The sequence below is a fragment of the Simochromis diagramma genome, unplaced genomic scaffold (genome assembly GCF_900408965.1).
Source record: "Simochromis diagramma unplaced genomic scaffold, fSimDia1.1 OVJJ01000208.1, whole genome shotgun sequence".
Lineage (NCBI taxonomy): Eukaryota > Metazoa > Chordata > Actinopteri > Cichliformes > Cichlidae > Simochromis > Simochromis diagramma.
This window is the reverse complement of record NW_024386789.1, coordinates 4115899-4134759: the sequence shown is the minus strand read 5'-3', so window position 1 is coordinate 4134759 and position 18861 is coordinate 4115899. Positions and strand designations below refer to the sequence as shown.

The following is an 18861-nucleotide window of genomic DNA, read 5'->3' as shown; positions in this document are numbered from 1 at the left end:
AGGCGGAAAAGAGGAATTAGATATGAAATTGTTTTTTGAGTTAAACAAGATGTTTAATTTTGTAGCACAATGATTCTTCTTTGGGTGTTTTTCACTTTCCTTTGCCTCAACTAGATTCTAAGCAGAATGGTGACGCAGCCTCAGCCGCCTTGGCTAATGAGGACTGCCCCACCATCGACCAGGTGCTGAGCCCGGATGAGAGGAGTCCTATTGGGCGAGGCCCCACTCGGGAACGCTACCAGCAGGACAGAGCCTGCTTCCTTCTTAATACCAGGGAATTCCGTGCCACAGATGGGAATGTGCGGAAAGGTATGTTTCACACCAGGAGACGGATATGCAAAACATGCACATCTTATGTAAACAGATCCACACAGCAAGATGTTTGGCACAGTATGATGTAAACATACATTATAGATTATATAAGTGCAGAGGCAGCCAATGCAGATAAACTACATATAGGTCATTATACGTTTTGAATGTCACATTCAAACATGCAGGAAAGATGCGCTGGATGGGACAGCACACTATAAACTGAGTTAGGAGACTTCAGTCACAGCTAGCAACAAAACATCCACACATCTACAGTCGTGCATTTACCACACATGCATACACACCAAGTTCTTCTGCTCTGCTCTGTTTGTTTCCATCTCTTCACATTCATGTTGTCTGTGTTTCCATCACCGCTTGGTATCACATTTTATTTCTTCTGTCGGACAAGAATCTCTGTCCCTCTACCTCTCTCCTTTTCCTTTTTCTTCACAATGCCTCAGCCATTCATATCTTCCATCTTTCCACGGTGTCTGTGAACTTTGTTCTGTGTCCCATAATGTCACATTTATTCATGCTCAAAAACGATCTCTTTCTCTGTCTTCTGGACTCAGACAGTTGACCATGCATTAATTTACTTCTCGTCACTTCTGTTTCTCCCTGTCTGTTTCTCTCTTTCTCTCTCTCCTGCCTTGTGTTGTCCTTTTTATTTACTTTTCCCTCAACCCCTTGACCACTTACCCTCCCAAACTTGCCCCACATCTACCCTCCCGTCCCCGCTCTTTCCCTTTTGAAACCCACGCCCTCATTTCACCCCTTCTTTTCCTTTGTGCTCCACCATAACGCCTTCCCTTTTCGTTGCCCCATGTCCATTATCTTCATGCTCATGAAAACCCAACACCTCATTTACTACTGCAATCCAACTACCACCACTGCCACCAACCTGCACTGAAACACTCCCCCACACTCCCTCCAAACTTTCGACACCCCCCTGTTGACAACAAACTAGAGGCAGCAGCCCTGGCACCCAGCCCAGACTCCCCTCTGACTGAGGATTGGTATAAGATGGAGGGGTCTCTGTTACAGCAGGACCTCAATGCAAACTCCACATCTTCCTGGATCAAACCATAGACCAGAGGTAACACTAAAAAAAAAAAAAAAAATTTTTTAATAAAGGAGCTTGTATCCTGGAAACATCCAGAAATTTTTAATCTGGCTGTCCTAGAGGTAGGATGTTTTTTAATTGCACAAACAGCAGTGTAGTGCCCACTTTAACACAGATGCAGCTGCACATGCTACGCATGACCTCAAAAGATATGCAGATACACCAAATGTTTTCACAGTGTTGTGTCTAAATGTTCAATGGAGTTTGTCCTTTGTGTCACCTGTAAGAAGACTTATCTGTGCCTGAACGCGTGGAATGATGCAAACATTTGAGCTCAGGTTAGGTAGCACTTCAGTGTGAATGTTAAGGTTTGGGTTGCAAAGGGTATTTCGGGGCTCACCTTGTGATTTCTGAGGTATTTCATACAATGAGTCCTAACCTCAGCCCAATGTTGTACTTATTATTATAACTTTGTGAATGACAATCTCAATGAACACTGTACAAGATGTAATAAAAAAGAAAAGAAAAGAAAAAATCTGGAGAGAAAATGTGAAAATTTCGCTGTGATATACACTCAGTAATTACTTGTTTGTCTGTGTGAGAGCTTAAAACCTGCATACAGTCATGAGAGTGCAAGAGCGCATCCATGCGGGTATGCACATGTGCAAATAACACCCAGAAGCTCAAATGAAAAATAACCCCGTTGTTGTGTCCTGTGTCAATAACTAATAAAGCAAGACACTGAAGAAGAACCAATGGGAACAGCGGGTCATGTTGTTGTCTGATGTGCCTCTGTGTTGTTGTTGTCTCTCTCTTCAGGTTGTGTCATATCACGCGTGTGTATGTGCGCTTTTTTCATTCTTACATGTTATACACTGTGTCTCTGTCCTCTCAATGCCGTCTGAGTGTTGTGTTTGTGTTTGTCGTGTGTGGCTTAATTTAGTTTTTTCCCTTCCTATTGTGTTTTACTCCCTACCCCACGGACCTCCACCTTGGCAAACAGAAGTGCACACTGCAATTTAAAAAAACAATGTTTGACTATAAACAACACCTTTCTATTTACACCTGTATATATAATATGTACATGTACTCGCGCACTGGTTGTATGCACTAACAGTGGCATTTGTCCCTGCTACGCCGTGATGTGGCCACAAGGATTTGCAAAATTACATGTACATAAGCACCATTTCTAATCAGCTGGTCTGCACTGATACTTTAACACATTGTGATTGCAGTGCTGGATATCACCTTTCCAAGGCCCAAGGTAACTGGGGTCACTGGAGCCATCTGTGTCAGGGGATATCACTTCGTGAAACATGGCATGCTTAACACTAGCAAACATTTTAAAGAATGCATTAATCAAAAAACAAACAAACAAAAAAATTGACCTACAAATCAGTTATAATACCAGAGTGCTAATTTACAAAATAAGCGTGTAATGGATCTGAAATACTATCCCCTGACCGTATAACTGTGCTTTCAGTGCCTAGTGTAGTCCAAAGATTAGGACCTTTTGTATGAGTACTGTGGAAAAATCAGAAGGAACATAAGCTGCACTTGGTGACTGAAACACTTACCGGCCAGACAGAAAGACAAATGCTATGACAGAGTTGACCGAAAAAGCGGCTTCATGCTGTTTAAGGTAAGCGAGCCTCGAGCTGTCCGAGCCTTTCAGTTAGAGGTTGCTGACATCGCTGCAGTTTTTAATGGTTTTCTATATGTAATATAAAATCTAGGTGCTACAAAGATCCCTCTTTAAAACAAATCAGGAGTCCATTGAGCAAAACAAGTGCTTGGGTTATTAGGATGCTGCGTAGGGCTTGTAATTTGTAGGTAAGCGATGTATAAAAGTCTTTATTGTTTTAGTGTGTATTTTAATGTTGAGCCTTGTGCACTGGGGGAAGAGACTGTACTAAGTGCTTACAGTAAATACCAAATCAATTTGATCTGTTTCTTACTTTCTCTGACACCTGATTCTCTAGTATCTGATAACAAGATTCCATGTCTATAAGCCCCGTGTTAGACAAATGACCTGGCCAAGGTGATGCCTACCTCTTTCCTATTGGGGGGAAAAAAGATAGTTATATAGGTGCATTCAAACTTATCTGACTAATCTGTTAAATTTGTGAATCAGAAGTTTTGAATATCAATTAAATGAACAAAAAGCACTGGGTTTATAACAGTTATGATAGTCCCTGCTCTCCACTTGTTTTTAAAGAGGGATTTCCTCCATGCTGACTAAAAATCATTCTTGTGTGCTTTATTTGTGATTTATTTTGTAGATATATGCATAAGGTGTTTTTGCCAACTTATTTTCTTAGCTTCTCAGATTCTTTTGTTGGATTGTTGGCCATTTGACTTCCTACGCACCCAGTGCCGTATGCATGGCTCACTAAGGTCAAACGGTCAATCACCCCCCTCTGATTGCTCACTCCAAACCACTCCTCCAGACCTTCTTCAAGGAGTTTATATTGGCTTCTGTCTCTCTCTTCCTCTGCCTCTCTTCTTCTCCACACTCTTTTCCTCTATATATGTATATGAGGTGTTTTTTTGTTCTGTTCTGTGTTTCTAACATGCTCTGTGCATCTGTATTACTGTGATGTGTTATCCAGCAGTTTTGTAAAAAAAACAGAAGTATTTATTTGAATGCTTTATTGTTTCGAGGTGTATGTGTGTGGATTGAGTTGATTTATGTTAATTTTAATTATATTTTGCTGTATTCTGTATTTTGTTTTGTTTTTCTCTTGATATTGTGTTTTGTACAAGTTCTTTTTGTTGTTTTGTGTTTTGTGACTTCCCTCGTGTTCTTCCTGTGATCCCCTTTGAGTTTCACCATCACCTGCGATCTGTCTTTTCTGAATCGGAGTGACAAACAAAACTGCCAACAAAACAGCGGAACGAATTAACAGAAAAGTGGTGCAAATCTCGCTGGTTAAAGGCATTCTCAAGAGCATATTTGGCCAAAACGTTCACTACTTATTAGCAAATCCGTACTTATCTGTGCTTTTTATGCATTCATGTTATTACGCTAATTATCATTAGTTTACTTATATGTATATATATATATATATATATAAGAATGAGTCCAGTGTGCTCATTCTTAGATGAATTGGTTATTTGTTAAGCTAAATGCAACGTGTCACGCATTATAATTTAAAGGTCCTTTTGTAGCTGGAAAGAGTTTCAAAACGAACTTCTTTGTAATGTGACATTTCCTACTGTGATCAAAATAGAAAGTGACTCAGTAGTCACACACAACAAGATTTGATTACCGAGGGTACAAAGTGATTTAATTGTGGCTGAGAGGACATTTTTGTTTTGGCCATTTGAAGTTCATACCAAGTAAATACAAAATGGGCTGCTGACAAAGCATAATGCAAGGCAATTAATGATTCCACATAAATTCACTAGTGGTATAAGATTTCTTAAACTTCATGTAATCAACTACAATGTATCAGTGATATCAGAGTATTTGCTGTTGTGTAAACTGTGCGGTTTTGGCCAAATAGTTGTCCAAATTACCTGAACATCGGACGTTACCGTGCACAAGGTGTTGGGTAATTGGTGTTAGATTTTTTTAATACTTATTAGCAAATCCGTACTATGTGCAGTAAATCTGCAGCATTTTCATGGAAGGATAAGTATATAATTTATCTAGACTTTAAACAGATACGATGCTGAGGTTTACAGGGAAAAAAATGCTCTTCATTGACATTTCATCTGCTCCTTTTTTACCCCATTGTTTTATATTGTTAATTTTGACACAGATTAAAGTTAACTGTTGGCAGAAATATTTTTCCAGCCACCACAGACCTGTCTGTTGTTTCTGTCTGTGCTCGAGGTCATTACCAGAGCGACACGCTAACTCTAAAAGTAACTCCTAAAAGCCTTTTCCTATAACCCGTGTGAAAGTTTTTTATGTGGTAACACTTGTCAGTCCTCTCATGTGTTCTCTTTACGGTTGACACAGTATGTAAAACTCGCTCTACATTGCCATGCATGATCTGATATTTGTAACAGTACCACTGTGTGTGTCTTACTGTGTTCCCCCCATCACACTCTGCAAATATTCTCTCAGAGCCAGATTTTTACCGATACACATGTATGCACAGCGTATATTCACATATATGTACAAGAAGCAGGGACATAAAATATTAATTGGGTTCGACATGAACTGCATACGTCTGACCTACATACTACAAACTAGAGGATGTAGGATACAGCTGGATGTTATATCTTCTCTAGAAGATATAGTGGGAGCTGTATGTAGTGTATGCACATATTGTGGCTTCAGTAATGGTCATGACCAAATCAGTACATTTCATTATTGGTAACAGGAGATCATACGATCTTTAAACCATGTAAGAATGAACCAGTGTGTATGTGGCCATTCTTAGAAAAGAATCAAACAGTCAATGATGCTATAAACAGTGATTGAAAAAAGGTTATTGCCTTCACACATGCATACAGTACTGTACAGTGTGTTTTTAAGGCTATTTTTTGAGTCAGTCTTAATTTCACATGATTATGTGCTTGGTAAACAGTCTGGCAACAATATTTGCAGTGCTGTCTCTGTTCCTCTGTGTCTTCCCTCGACATAGCCTTCTCCTTGTGTGATTAACACTCATTCTCCATCCCATCCCCAGGCCGCCACTGCAGTGCAAGTGTAACTAAAGTCTGACTCTAGGTAGGTACATACTCCCTCTATAGTGTAAATTAAGTGTGACTTTGGGCAGGAATTATGTCATCACTGAATACAGTGACAGCCAGACTCACCGTTTCCCTTGATAGAGAATCCCAGAGCACAAAACCACAGATGATTGTTGTTGTAAATGCAGCAGATAGCCCAGAGAGGAGGAGAGCAGACTGTGAGAGACTGCAGTGGCCGAGACATGATTAACTTATTTTATTTTCATTTCACAATATTTCTTCTTCTTGGATTTTTTTAAAACAAAGTCTGTGTGTGACAAAAGCAAACTAATGTCAGCTGAACAACCATCACAACCATGTTACCACCTGATCTCATTGCTCTCTATCACTTTCACCTTTCATATAATCAACAAATGGGAACTGCTTTTCTGTCTCTCAATTTCCATTTTTACCGATATGCCATTCGGCAAGTGTTACGAATCACATTAAAAAGCTTGATTGAAGAAATCAGTTTATTAAATGTCAGTGAGATCATATTAAAGCCAGAAATTAAGAAGACCACCATTACCAACTTTATTTGAATATACACTCACGGGCCACTTTATTAGGTACATCTTGCTAATACCGGGTGTGACCCCTTGCTGGTCGATTTTGATGATGACGATGATGATTTTATGATAGGATAACACAGTTGCTGGATATTTCTCTTGCACATCCATGGTGAAAATCTCTTTTTCTACAAAATCCCGAAGGTTCTCATTGTGATGCTGAAGAAACCACTTTGAGATTATTTGAGATTTGTGACATCCTGCTGGAAGCAGCCATCAGAATATTGGTACACTTCTGACCATGTTCATAAAGGGATGGACAACTAAATATCCCCAGCACCATTACACAACCAGCAGCTTGAACCATTCATGGGTTCATGCAGTTTACATCAAATTGTGACCCCATCATCCGAATGGAATCGAGACTCAGGTCAGACAATGTTTTTCCAGTACCCTGTTGTCCAGTTTTAGTGAGCCTGTGGCAATCATATCCTCAGTTTCCGGTTCTTAGCTGACGGGAATGGCACCCGTTTTATTCTTCTGCCACTGTAGTACATCAGCTTTCAGAGATGCTCTTCTGCATACCTCAGTTGTAGCAAGTGTTTATTGTCATCTTGAAGCAGTCTGATCATTGTCCTCTGGCATCAACGAGGCATTTTCACCCAGAGACATGCAGCTCAATAGATATTTTTGCAGTTTTGGACTGTTCTCCATAAACTCTAGAGGTGTTTGTGTGGGAAAATCCCAGTATAGCACTTTCTGAAATCAGACCAGCTTGGTGCTAAGTCACTGGCACCAACAACCATATCCTAAAAGCCTAAATAAACTGATTTGCTGACATGTGGTTGGCTAGTTAGATGCTTGCCATATTTAACAGTTGAAAAGGTGTACTTAATAAAGTGAGTGAGTGTATATAAAACATAGCTATTACGCGAGCAGAGTGGAACACTTAGCGTGCTGCATGGTGATCTTTAACAATATATAGAAAATACTGGAAGGAATTTGTGACTAAAATCAAAGAATCGACTTTTGTTAAAAGTTCTTATAAAGGATTATTTTTTGCGAACCCCCATAAATCATACGTCATATCTTCAGATATGCAGAGCATTAATCCAAATTAGAAGTTGTCTAATATTCAGCCTTTACTATTTTTGTAAATCTTCACGATTATGACTATTCTGTTTCCCTTTTTAAAGAAAAGAAAACATCTTTTCTTACATGTGAATCTGAACAGTAAACTTAAAATCATGTTGGATTTCAAGCATACATTATGCCATAAAAAGATCTTTGCTTGTTAGCTGTAGGTAAGGCACCTTCAGATTATTTCAATTTGACTATTTTAACTGTTAAACAATATTAAGAATAAATAAGCAGAGATGTTTGAGTTTTGATCTTCAACTCTCACTCTGAAAGCACACTATCAAGCGTTGTTCAGTTCCAACAACATACCAGGTTTGTTTATTTTTTCTCCTCCCGTCTTGTACTCAGTCAGCAGTCTTTCTATACATGGCTGCCACTTGATGTAAACTGACAGTTTGTCTTGATGCATTTGCGTGGTATGAGAAAAAACGTTCCTCTAACTTAACTTGAGAATGAAGCAGCACCAGATTTGCCAGGCAGCTTTTCAAAAGTGTTTGTGGTATGTTACGCCAAAGATGACCAGCACAGTGACATATTAATGATGCAAATATGCATCATTAATATGTCACTGAGGTACCATCTGACGAAAGTGTTTGAGTAAAAAAAAAAAAGAAATATTTTGATTTAAGGTTGGTTATCTAGAGTGGTAGAATCGGCCACTTTGACCCTGAATGTTGTCATATTTTTCCATTGCAACAGGAAGACACAAAGGGTGTCACACTGGATCAGTGGGTGTTCTTTGTTGTCTGACTGCAGCCTTATGGTAGATGGAGTTTGACAAAAATTTACATGCATAACTTAAGTGTACAGAAACCACAAACTCTGCTCCAGCCTCACAGTGTTAGAGCATTACATTCATTTCAGCAAACATGAGCATATTGCTAGTAAATGTATAAAACTCCACTCACTATAAGTCAGTCAGTCATTGTTAGAGCAGATAGCTGCTATCTAACAATGAGGCCTTTCACTACAGCTGATGCAACAACACTGTGAGCACAACACAACCTTGTTTGTGGCTGCTTCCTACAAGAAGGGCTCAATGTACGCATGAAGTGTTTTGGACCAAAAATACAGTGGGAAAGGAAACGTAGTCCAGTGTGCTCATTCTTATGTGAATTGGTTATTTGTTAAACTAAATGCAAAGTGTCACGCATTATAATTTAAAGGTCCTTTTGTAGCTGGAAAGCGTTTTAAATGAACTTCTTTGTTTCCCACTGTAATCAAAATAGAAAGTGACTCAGTAGTCACTCACAACAGGATGTGATTACCGAGGGTACAAAGTGATTTAAATGTGGCTGAGAGGACATTTTTGTTTTGGCCATTTGAAGTTTATACCAAGTTCATACCAAGTAAATACAAAATGGGCTGCTGACAAAGCATGATATGATTCCACATAAACTTCATGTGGTCAACTACAATGTATCAGTGATATCACAGTATTTGCTGTTGTGTAAACTGTGCGGTTTTGGCCAAATAGTTGTCCAAATTACCTGAACATCGGACGTTACCGTTCACAAGGTGTTGGGTAATTTATGCAATGGCCTGTTTATTGGTGTTAAATTTTTTAATATCTACAAATCTTTTGCGTTTATGTTTTTTGAGGAAAAAAAGGCATATCATAACTCGCATTTTCTTGTCTTGTCTGTCTTGTCTCTGTCTGTCTGTCCTTTATATGTCTTTATGATTTTCATTTAATATCCTTCATTTTCTTTTCTCTTCACTTTTGTGGTTCTTTTTTTAATTCCTACTTTTAACATCTTCAACCTCATGTTCATGTTTCAAAACTATGAAACCTTCATAAAAAACATTCTGCATATGGGAATTTTTCATATTATCTGTAAACATTTCACTGATTTTCTTTCCATTTATTCGCACATGACATAAAAAAAATACAAACAATTTATTAAACTGATTTATTATTATATTTATTGTCTTAAAGCAACCGGCTATGAAAAATCTCGCAGTCTTAATAACATATCGGGAATGACTGGGTCAGCACTGCGACTCGCTCCTATTACTAGCCCGCCTTTTGAGACCTATGAGGCTCCAGGACCTCTGCGGCGCTGTCGTTCCCCCATCCCCTCCATTTTGTAGCAGAAATTGTGTTAATGATTGGCTGATAAGAGATGCAGCAGATTAGCCATGGACCAATTACGTTGAAGCCTCCATTTGCATTGTACGCCATGCAAATACAATAGCAATAACATACAATGAACTCGAATGTAGAAAGAATGAGATCTTGTCTTGTGAATCAAATGGTTTATGAAGCATGTTAGGTGGAGTTAAATGCAAAATTTAGCTTTAAAGATACGTGGTTATTTAAATAATTACGAGTAATGTAAAACTGATTGGGGCTGCTTAGTGAATAAAATAGTGCCATGCATCAAGAAGGTGTTATAAAAATGTGCTCAGTTACATTTTCAGATGAATATTTTTGCGCATTCTGGACCAAACTAACTTAGACTCCTAACACTCATACAGTGAAATAATCATGGAGCAAGATACATGATATGAATAAAATTACTGAGCCACATCTCTTAATCTTTGAATTCAGGTGTTTCACGTGTGCCATTGCCACAGCTGGATAAAATCCTTCACATTTTTTAAACAGTTTTTAAGACATTTCGCCTCTCATTCAACAGATTTTTTCCACTTCTACAAAATGTAACTGTTATACTGTAATTGGATGCCACCATTGCAATAAGTCAGTCAGTGAAAGGTCTTCCCTCCAAGATAGTCCATAATCAACTGTAAGTTGTTTTGTTGTAATGTGGTCACAAAGCAGGGTCACACATAAAGGTCAATAACCTCCAAAGCTCCTCTGGTATTAACATCAGGACAAAAATGGTCAAGTCATAGTCAAGCAGCTCCAGTAAGTGTTATATGTAAGTGGCTTAGTACTTTTGTCCATATTGTGTAATTTAGTTTATTTAGCCAAAGACAAAGAAAAATATATAGATAATATAATAAATATATAGCGAGTGAACACAGCGCCGCGTAAGCATTCCACAGTGTCGAAAAAAAAACTTATCCTATGTAAGTCTCAATTAACACTCAATTCATTTTCATTATTGTGACGTCATTGGGCACTTTATGCTGATAGTTTACACAGCAAAGTTAGGGGATGTCAACAAAATCAGAAACAAATGAAAGTAATACGTGTTTTATTGTACCAAAAGAGCTATCTAATTCTGAGGGTGAACATGTCTCTTGAAAATAATAGTTCTTATATTATATTGCTGTTAGGAGCCAATACATACGATCATTGTCTCGTTGTCTAATCCTTTGTTAGATGCTTGCACATTCACTTGATCCACTTGCTACTGTTGTTATTCTAGATGTCTAATATACATAAGCCAATACTCATTAACAAAGAAAAGTATTGTTTCATTAGACACTTTAAATGATTTGAAAAAAAATTAAAGCTTATGATTAACTTAAGAAAAAATAGCTTAAAAAATCTGATTTTATTGCTTTCCATATTTACTTCCCTGTAACGCTAATTTATTTCCCCTATTATTTTATTGTTCCACTGGATTATTTTGCATTGCGTTGTAATATTCCTTCAAATGCACTATCATATAATCGCCACATAACAGCAAAATCTAAACCTTAAATCTACCCACATGTCAGCCAAATCCTTATACCAGTAAGGCAGACATTCACCAGGTCCTTTTTTAAGCTTTTTGATAACAAATTAAAGTGAAAGGTGATATGTGAGAAATTTTACCATTCAAATATCTACATATAAGTGGGACTGCTTGGCTCAGCGCATGCTAACTGGTTATTCTGAAATGGCCTTTGGCAAAGGAGCAAAATCTTCTGTTTTATGGTAGCAAATGACTGAGTTGGCCTTTGAAGTATAATCAGGACAGTGATATAAATGAAATATGCACTTGTAGGTCTAAAACGTTTTATAGAAATTTAAATGCAAAGTATTTATAAACAAGAAGATTAGAACAAATGTACAATGTCAGATATGGATTACTACTTAATTAACTATACAGTCAAATCAAATGCAAGCACTTTACTAACAATCATTGTTAATTTGCTCACTCTTGAAGCTTGTGTCTCGGCATCAGAAACAGATAATATTACAAAACAAGTATACAATGAAAACCTTGGACCACCTAATCAAACTTGCCTCTTCCTTTTTTCTAAATCTAATTAATTTCTTCCTCACCATTTATGCTTTGAAGGGTTTTTTGACATTTTCTTTAATAATTTCAAATAAACCATCATGTTTAGGTGGGCTGTCGCTATAATTTTACCTTCAGCAATCTCAATCAAAAGCAAAAAAAAACCAACAAAAAAACGATTTAAAAATAGTGACACATTCACGAATGCAATAAACATGCAACATTACGTTAATGCTGGAAAACATGCCGTGCACATACATATGTAAATACACAGATATATTTTTAATCTAAAACACGCACAGACTTAGCAGGCAATCTCCTCATTATCATTGATTTAGCTATACCAGCTGTAAATGTACAAAAGTTATTCAGATGACACGAGCCATTTTTCTTGTTTTATTTCAAGCCAGAAAATAGACTTTTTGATGTCCAGGCTGTCATTTTAAATCGCTTTAGTTTTTTAATGATTTTGTATTTTTTTTTCATGAATACTGTGTATTTCATGGCAAGAAATGACATTTTAATGCCACTGGTTGTCTAAAATAACTATTAAAATAATACAATGTTGTAAATTGTTCATAGGATTCTTAACCAACAGGAACATAGACTGAAGAGAGCAAAAAATAAAAAATCAAAATGCTTCAGAACTAGTTTTTACAGACAATTGTAAAAGGAAAGTATTTCCATACTTGTTTTGAAGTCTTACTATCCACATGCTTCCAGACCCCTTATATTTGTGAACCTAGATATGCCGTGTTTACATGAAAGCTGTGACATCACTTGAATGTTTTGCTTGAATCTGTTGTCGAATGATGTTTTAGTGTCTGCGTTAGGATAGATTTTGACATTCAGGCACTGTAAGAAGTAATGCTTGCCTGGCTTCATCCGTTGCTGGTTTTGAAGGCCACCGCATATATTTTCAGACCAAAGTAGTGTTAGGTTGATTCACTTCATGATTATGATGTCAGAAAATTACAACATTTTAGTGTTGTCTGAAAATATCTGAAACCGCATGCCGAGATTTAGTTCTCCTGTGAATGAAAGCACTTTTGATAGATACTTGATGTAAAATGTCAAACTGAACTTGTACAGTTAAGATAGGAAAACTCTGGGATAGGTTTTTCAATTAATTTATCCTGCAGAGAAGTCTTTTGTGAAGTGAAATGAATCACTGATTGGTCTAGATCACATGCTCAAAGATGTTCTTAGTCCACACAAGCAAATCTTTTGGACTATAAGGTTTGCTCACATCGCTTCTCAGTGCTCATTAAACCTTTTTTGTGCCCACTTACTGTACTGTATTATCATAGAATGTCTACGCAATCTATAAAATCCCCATTGTGGATGTTATAGTTTGCAGATGCTTTGACTTCGGATGTTATGCAACTTTGTGTAGAATGTAAATTTGTGTTACAGTAAAAGAACATGTCCATCCATCATTTACAATGTCTGCAGGGGATTGTTTTGCTTGAATGCTTTAACTGATTAACAGCGAATGAGGGGAGTACCACACCTCACACAACCTTATCCTAACATTAACACTACCAGAGTACTGCATTTGTTTATATTCAGTTTGTATTGCCTCTGAATCGACTGACTATATGTTTAGTAAAAAGAGAAACGAGTAGTTGTGGCAAATGCAAATAACCTAGAATCCTCCAAAGCACCCATTGGTTAAGTAAACGAAACAGGCAGTATGTTGTAAGTGCCTCTATGAGGCCCATGTAGGCTTAACTTAAAGTTAGATTTAACTAGCTAGACCTTTGATGTAATGCTTAATAGGTCAGTGGTTTTTACTAAATATGTACATATCTGTATCTACATATACATTAAAGCCAAAACCTATGTATGTACGGTATACCATATGAGGGGAGGGCAAGAAATTCCATAACCACTGATTCTGATCTCATATGCATGTAAAGTGATGTTTGGCTTTCCCTAAAAATCCTAAAAGTCCCATGCACAAACTTGGTTTCCAGTTATAAATACATACTTTTGAGGTATGTTTGCATATTATTTTTTTTTTTTATTATCTTTTGCTTTACTGTTATCACATGATTAGGGTTTTTTTTTTTTAAATCTATGTAATTATCCAGTGACCTGTAATGATGGCTTGAAAGAAGGTTCAGAGTGTAAGTTGGGTATTTGCTTTGATAAGAACTGATTTGAGTACATGTGCTTTATGTTAATCGATATAAAAGTACAATGAGTATGAATATTTCAGTGATCACGACTAATGTATCAAAAAACGTTTGATAAATGTGCAGCTTTGTGGGAAAATATGCAGAACTGTATTGTAAAAACCTTCTAGAAAGGAAGAGAATGAAGCTGAACTTTGTGCTTTGAGAAGGGTGGAAGTGAAACTGTGAATTCAGTTAAACGCCTGTGTGTGTCACTATTGTGCATAACAAGATAGTTAGACTAACTTGTAGTGGCCATTAAGAGGATGATGAGTGAATAAAATCTCAAAGTCTTGGACATAGCAGAATAAAACAAACAATGTCAATCCCCAACAGCGGAAAAATTAGGTAAACTGTTCCTCGAATTTGCCCTAGGGATCAGATTTATAACTAATATATAATATAACTAGTGGTGTATGCATTAAAATAATGCATACACCACCCTTTAAACAAATCAGGCAGTAATATTTACATTTGTAAAGTGTTGGAGCAATATAAGAACATAGGAAAAATGTCAAAGACACCTGTATTTGCTATTTGTGTAATGTTAAAGATATTTCTTGTTGTTCTTTTTTTACTTATGCCCTGTTTATAGCTTCGTAGCTATGTTGTGTGGAAATGAGTGAATAAGACAAAGACACAGTCAGAACTGCATATTTTGTCCCCAAAACATCAGATCCTAAATGAGGCTGTCACAATGTCAGATTTTTCACAATAACAATATTATTGCAATATCTATCAAAATGAAAAGAAGAAAACAAAGCAATAACGACGAATCTCATCCTCCTTCAACTTTGTGCACTGTGTATTTTGTGTTTTTGTGTATTTTTGGGCAATACACAAAGTTCATGAGTCTAAGGCTGTGGAAGATGTCTGCAAACATAACTATACTAAATTGAGGAAAAAGATATTAAAGTGTAATTTATGACCAGACAAATAATATTTTTTTACTGCCCAATAGTGGCTAATTTATATATTTATATTTATATTCATACATAGGAACTCTCACTTGACAATAGGAGAGAGTCATATACAGTAATGGTTATATGTCTGCATTTAACACATCTAAAAAAAATACTTTATTGATATTAACAGAGTTCAGTGACTTCACTTAATGTCTTGGTTAAATTAAGATGTACTGAGCAGTAATTGTAAGCTTGTAAGCTACATTTACTGCAAAAGTGACTTTTACTAGTTATGAACTGTGCTGTGTTTTTATTTTTTGGTTTGTTTGGGTTTTTTTGTCTGGCACCTTTCTACTGGATACTGATAGAAGAAGGAAGTCAAATGAAGAGATGAAGGACCCACAGGAAGAGCTTATACAGCATCAACAATGGCTAATTGTATTGTACATTAATGTTTGCTGGTGTGACCACAACAGAAGTGTTTTATTTCTTGAAAGATGTTTAACGGCATCACAAAATTTGCTAGATTTGTTAAATGAATGAACTTCATAGTGTGGTGTTGTTGACAAGCATTTTCTGGACTTAGTACCTGTGTTTTCAAATGTAGCTTAAGGGTAGGTGTTAAACCCCTGAAACTGTGTCTGGGAGTAATGCCACAATCTCACAATCTGTAGTCCAATAATACTTTTGTGGATGTGAAAACCTCCATGAATGGCATTCGGTATGTTTCTATGTGTCCATGTGTCAAAATGTCAAGAATGTCCTTTTCCGTGAAGTATACAAATCATTCAAATGAAAATGTTTGCACACACACACTTACACAGACTAGTGAAGAACTGATTAGAGTCTCCCTAATCCTGCTCACTTTGAAATGTTCTGTGCTTTGAAATGTTCTGTGCATAACTCACTCATGTAACAATGACTGCTGTGTTCACTGAAAGTTGAAGTGCAAAGTTGGTCAGTTGGCTGGTAGCAAGTTTCATTCAGTCTATTGTTTGTTTTTTTAATAATGTCAGCTGTCATTTTTATCGTCACCGATACTTGAGTATAAATTATAAATGTGTGATTACAAAAAAGTACAGCAACTCTGCCCATAATAACTTAAATCTCTGATGCACTCTGCATCTGTGATTTCACCATAGACCCCAGAGTAATATATTCAGTGACTGCTAGAGAACTGTGGTGCGTGCCGCAATGACACAGTCTTCACTCACCACCCATCCTGTTTGCCATATTTGGCTCCTTGCGACATTGTTCCTTTGACACAACGGAGGGGATCCGGCTAACATCACAAATGCAGAATGCAATTTGTCAGAATGGGACTTTACAGGAATGTACTAAAAATAGCAACCTCTACACTCATGTTTTATGTGCAGAGTTGCAGAACTTAAGTTATATGCAAAGTTACTGTCTGTACATATCTATGAGACAGACTGGTTTTTTTGTAGCTTGTTGTAGATGTCATTACAGTTTAAATGTGTGAACCTCATTCTGACACTGTTAACCTGCAGTTTACAGGTAATAGCAATCCTTGATTATTTTCCTATTCTACATAATATTAACAGAATTAATAACCTGGATTACAAAAGTCCCTATTATTGACATTCAGAATATGAGAACAAGAAAAACAATGACTTTACAACTAAGACTGGTTTATATCAGTTAAGCACTTTTATAAATTAATCAGTTTGTTTATAACGTTTTACTGTGCATGCTATTTCACAAACTCTGTGGACCTGATATTAATGGCTTTCTGTTCTTTTCTTTACAGTGTTAAGTTTCTAGCATTCGCCCTCTCTCTAATGAAGAGTCCATAACCGGTAAACACAAATTTGCGGCGGGAGCCACATAACGACAGGTGTGACACGGATGGACAGTTTAAAGGAGATCTATGGGGTGACAAGAGAGACCAGAGGTTAATCATGAATTAAAAAATCATATGGTCTGCTCCTCACATTGTTACCAAAGCAGCCTCTCGGAACTCCAACCACACTTTTTACAGCTGTCTGACTGACCTTTTCTTTTCCTTTCCTTTGGCAAACTGACTGAGCATTGCACTTACACACTTTTGGGAGAAAAAAGGACCCCTTAGTTCACATTCCAGATGACATCTCTCTGACACTAATACTCGCCATCTTGTATGAAGACCAACTCAGTGCTGTCTACAGTACTGAACAACTGAGCAACTTTGAGTTTCTGAAAAAACAAAACAAACAAACAAAAAAAACACGTCTTCAACGGGACTGAATGAACAATGTAGCATCTCTGCTAACATATTGTAGCATTTGTTGGCTGGGAAATAACTTGACTTAACTCATCAACCGTTCACAGAGAGAGGAATTTATGCATTCAAGGGATCTTTTAGATGTCATTTTCCTCTTGGGTTCCTTTTCCAGTTAAAAAAACAAAAACAAAAAACGAGTACACGAGAGACAAAGGATTGGTCTTACTCATTAAAACACCTGGCATTCACACACATATATTTTATATATATATTCATAAATATATATACATATATATGGCCCATTTGGGGGACCCTGTGTGTATATATATATATTCATATGTATATATGTATACATATATATATATATATTACACCCATATGGTCCCTTGTTCAAGCTTAGCACGTGTATAGTATGTTTGCCACTGAATCTATGTCTTCCATTAACTTTTATCTGACTGAAACACTGCCCTCCTCACAGCACTGATATCAAAAAAAACTACAAACTATACCAAGTGTGAAGCACATGTAAACAAAGCACATGTAGCATCTGCTCAAACATGTCACATATGGCATTTACTGTACATTTATACTCACCTGAAACAGTCACTGCAACAAAATAGTGAGAAAAGACTTGTCTTTATCTCTCATGTACTGACATGGGCTTGCCCAAAGGTCCTGTAGCATGCACTTGCTGAATGACCTTCTTTAATGTGTTGTAGATTGAGGAAATATTCCATTAAGGTTGAGTTTTATACTTGCCCTACAATTCACTGCCCAATAGAACTTACTTATTAAACTGCCACTATCCCTATCCTGGTTTGCACATATAGGATATTTTCCCATGTCTGACTGACTCAGCATTCAGCCATGGGGAGTAAAGAGAGGTGAAGTCCTCATCGATCAAGGGATAGCAGCCTTCCTGAATGACAAATAAGACCATACCACTACAAGAACTGTTTTTAATTCACTCTCCAGTGGTTGTAATTTCAATGTTATTTTGAAAGGGACCAATCAGATAAATATTCTCCCTCAACACAAAGGCTGTCACTGCCAGTCAAGGCACAGCACTCCCTGGACTCATACTGCCCCATCTCTCGCTTGCCCTTGATGTGAACGATTTCACGGGTAAGTGTCAAGATAAAGATGGCCCATTTCGGGGACCCTTACACGAAGAGTTAAACCAGAAGACGTGGACCAAGAGTAGAGCAAACGCGGAAGTGTACAAAGAGAACAAATCTATATTTTGATAAACAAATCCACAACTCTCCATTACTTTGGAGGAGATTTCTGAGCAGAAAAAAAGTCCAGAATGACAGAAAAAATAGAGTCAGATGCAAATGTGATTTGAGTATTTGGCATCAAGAAATGGAGTCAAAGTCCTATAAAAATATGGAGAGAAAATAATCTGTTATGAGGGGTGTGCAAAGCTGTTTACCCCACAAGCACTGAGAAAATGTTTTCTGAAAGACAATGAGCAATGACAGACTGCACCTACAAAGACATGGGGATGATGGAGGATGGACGATGAGATAAACAAATGGAGAAAAAAGATAATGCATTTTTGTAACTTTGTTTACCAGCATGACTACTTTGCATGACTGTCTTTTCTGCAAGCCCTTAGTTGAAGACAAGGGTGCTAGAGATACAAAAAAATATATATAAAATTAATTAAAAAAAATGTTATATGCAATTAATGTTTTAAA

The 18861-nt window shown here is 37.0% G+C and overlaps 1 protein-coding gene across 4 annotated transcripts in view; it reads left to right on the top strand.

Moving 5' to 3' along the window:
- Positions 1 to 17645, top strand: part of LOC120728546 (potassium voltage-gated channel subfamily C member 1-like) — a 49331-nt gene extending 31686 nt beyond the window's left edge. Inside the window, exons 4-6 of one of the 4 annotated variants that reach the window (XR_005694741.1) lie at positions 115 to 309; positions 2192 to 4619; positions 8952 to 9312. Coding sequence is in view for 3 of the 4 variants with exons in the window: in XM_040023553.1 (XP_039879487.1) it covers positions 115 to 309; positions 2192 to 2212; positions 9650 to 9804 (371 nt within the window). In the remaining variant the exon portion in view is untranslated. Of the gene's footprint in view, positions 1 to 114; positions 310 to 1276; positions 1406 to 2191; positions 4620 to 8951; positions 9313 to 9649 lie in introns of those variants that run through there. The other 3 variants (XM_040023553.1, XM_040023554.1, XM_040023555.1) reach the window with 3 other exon arrangements.
- Positions 17646 to 18861: the final 1216 nt, after the last annotated feature.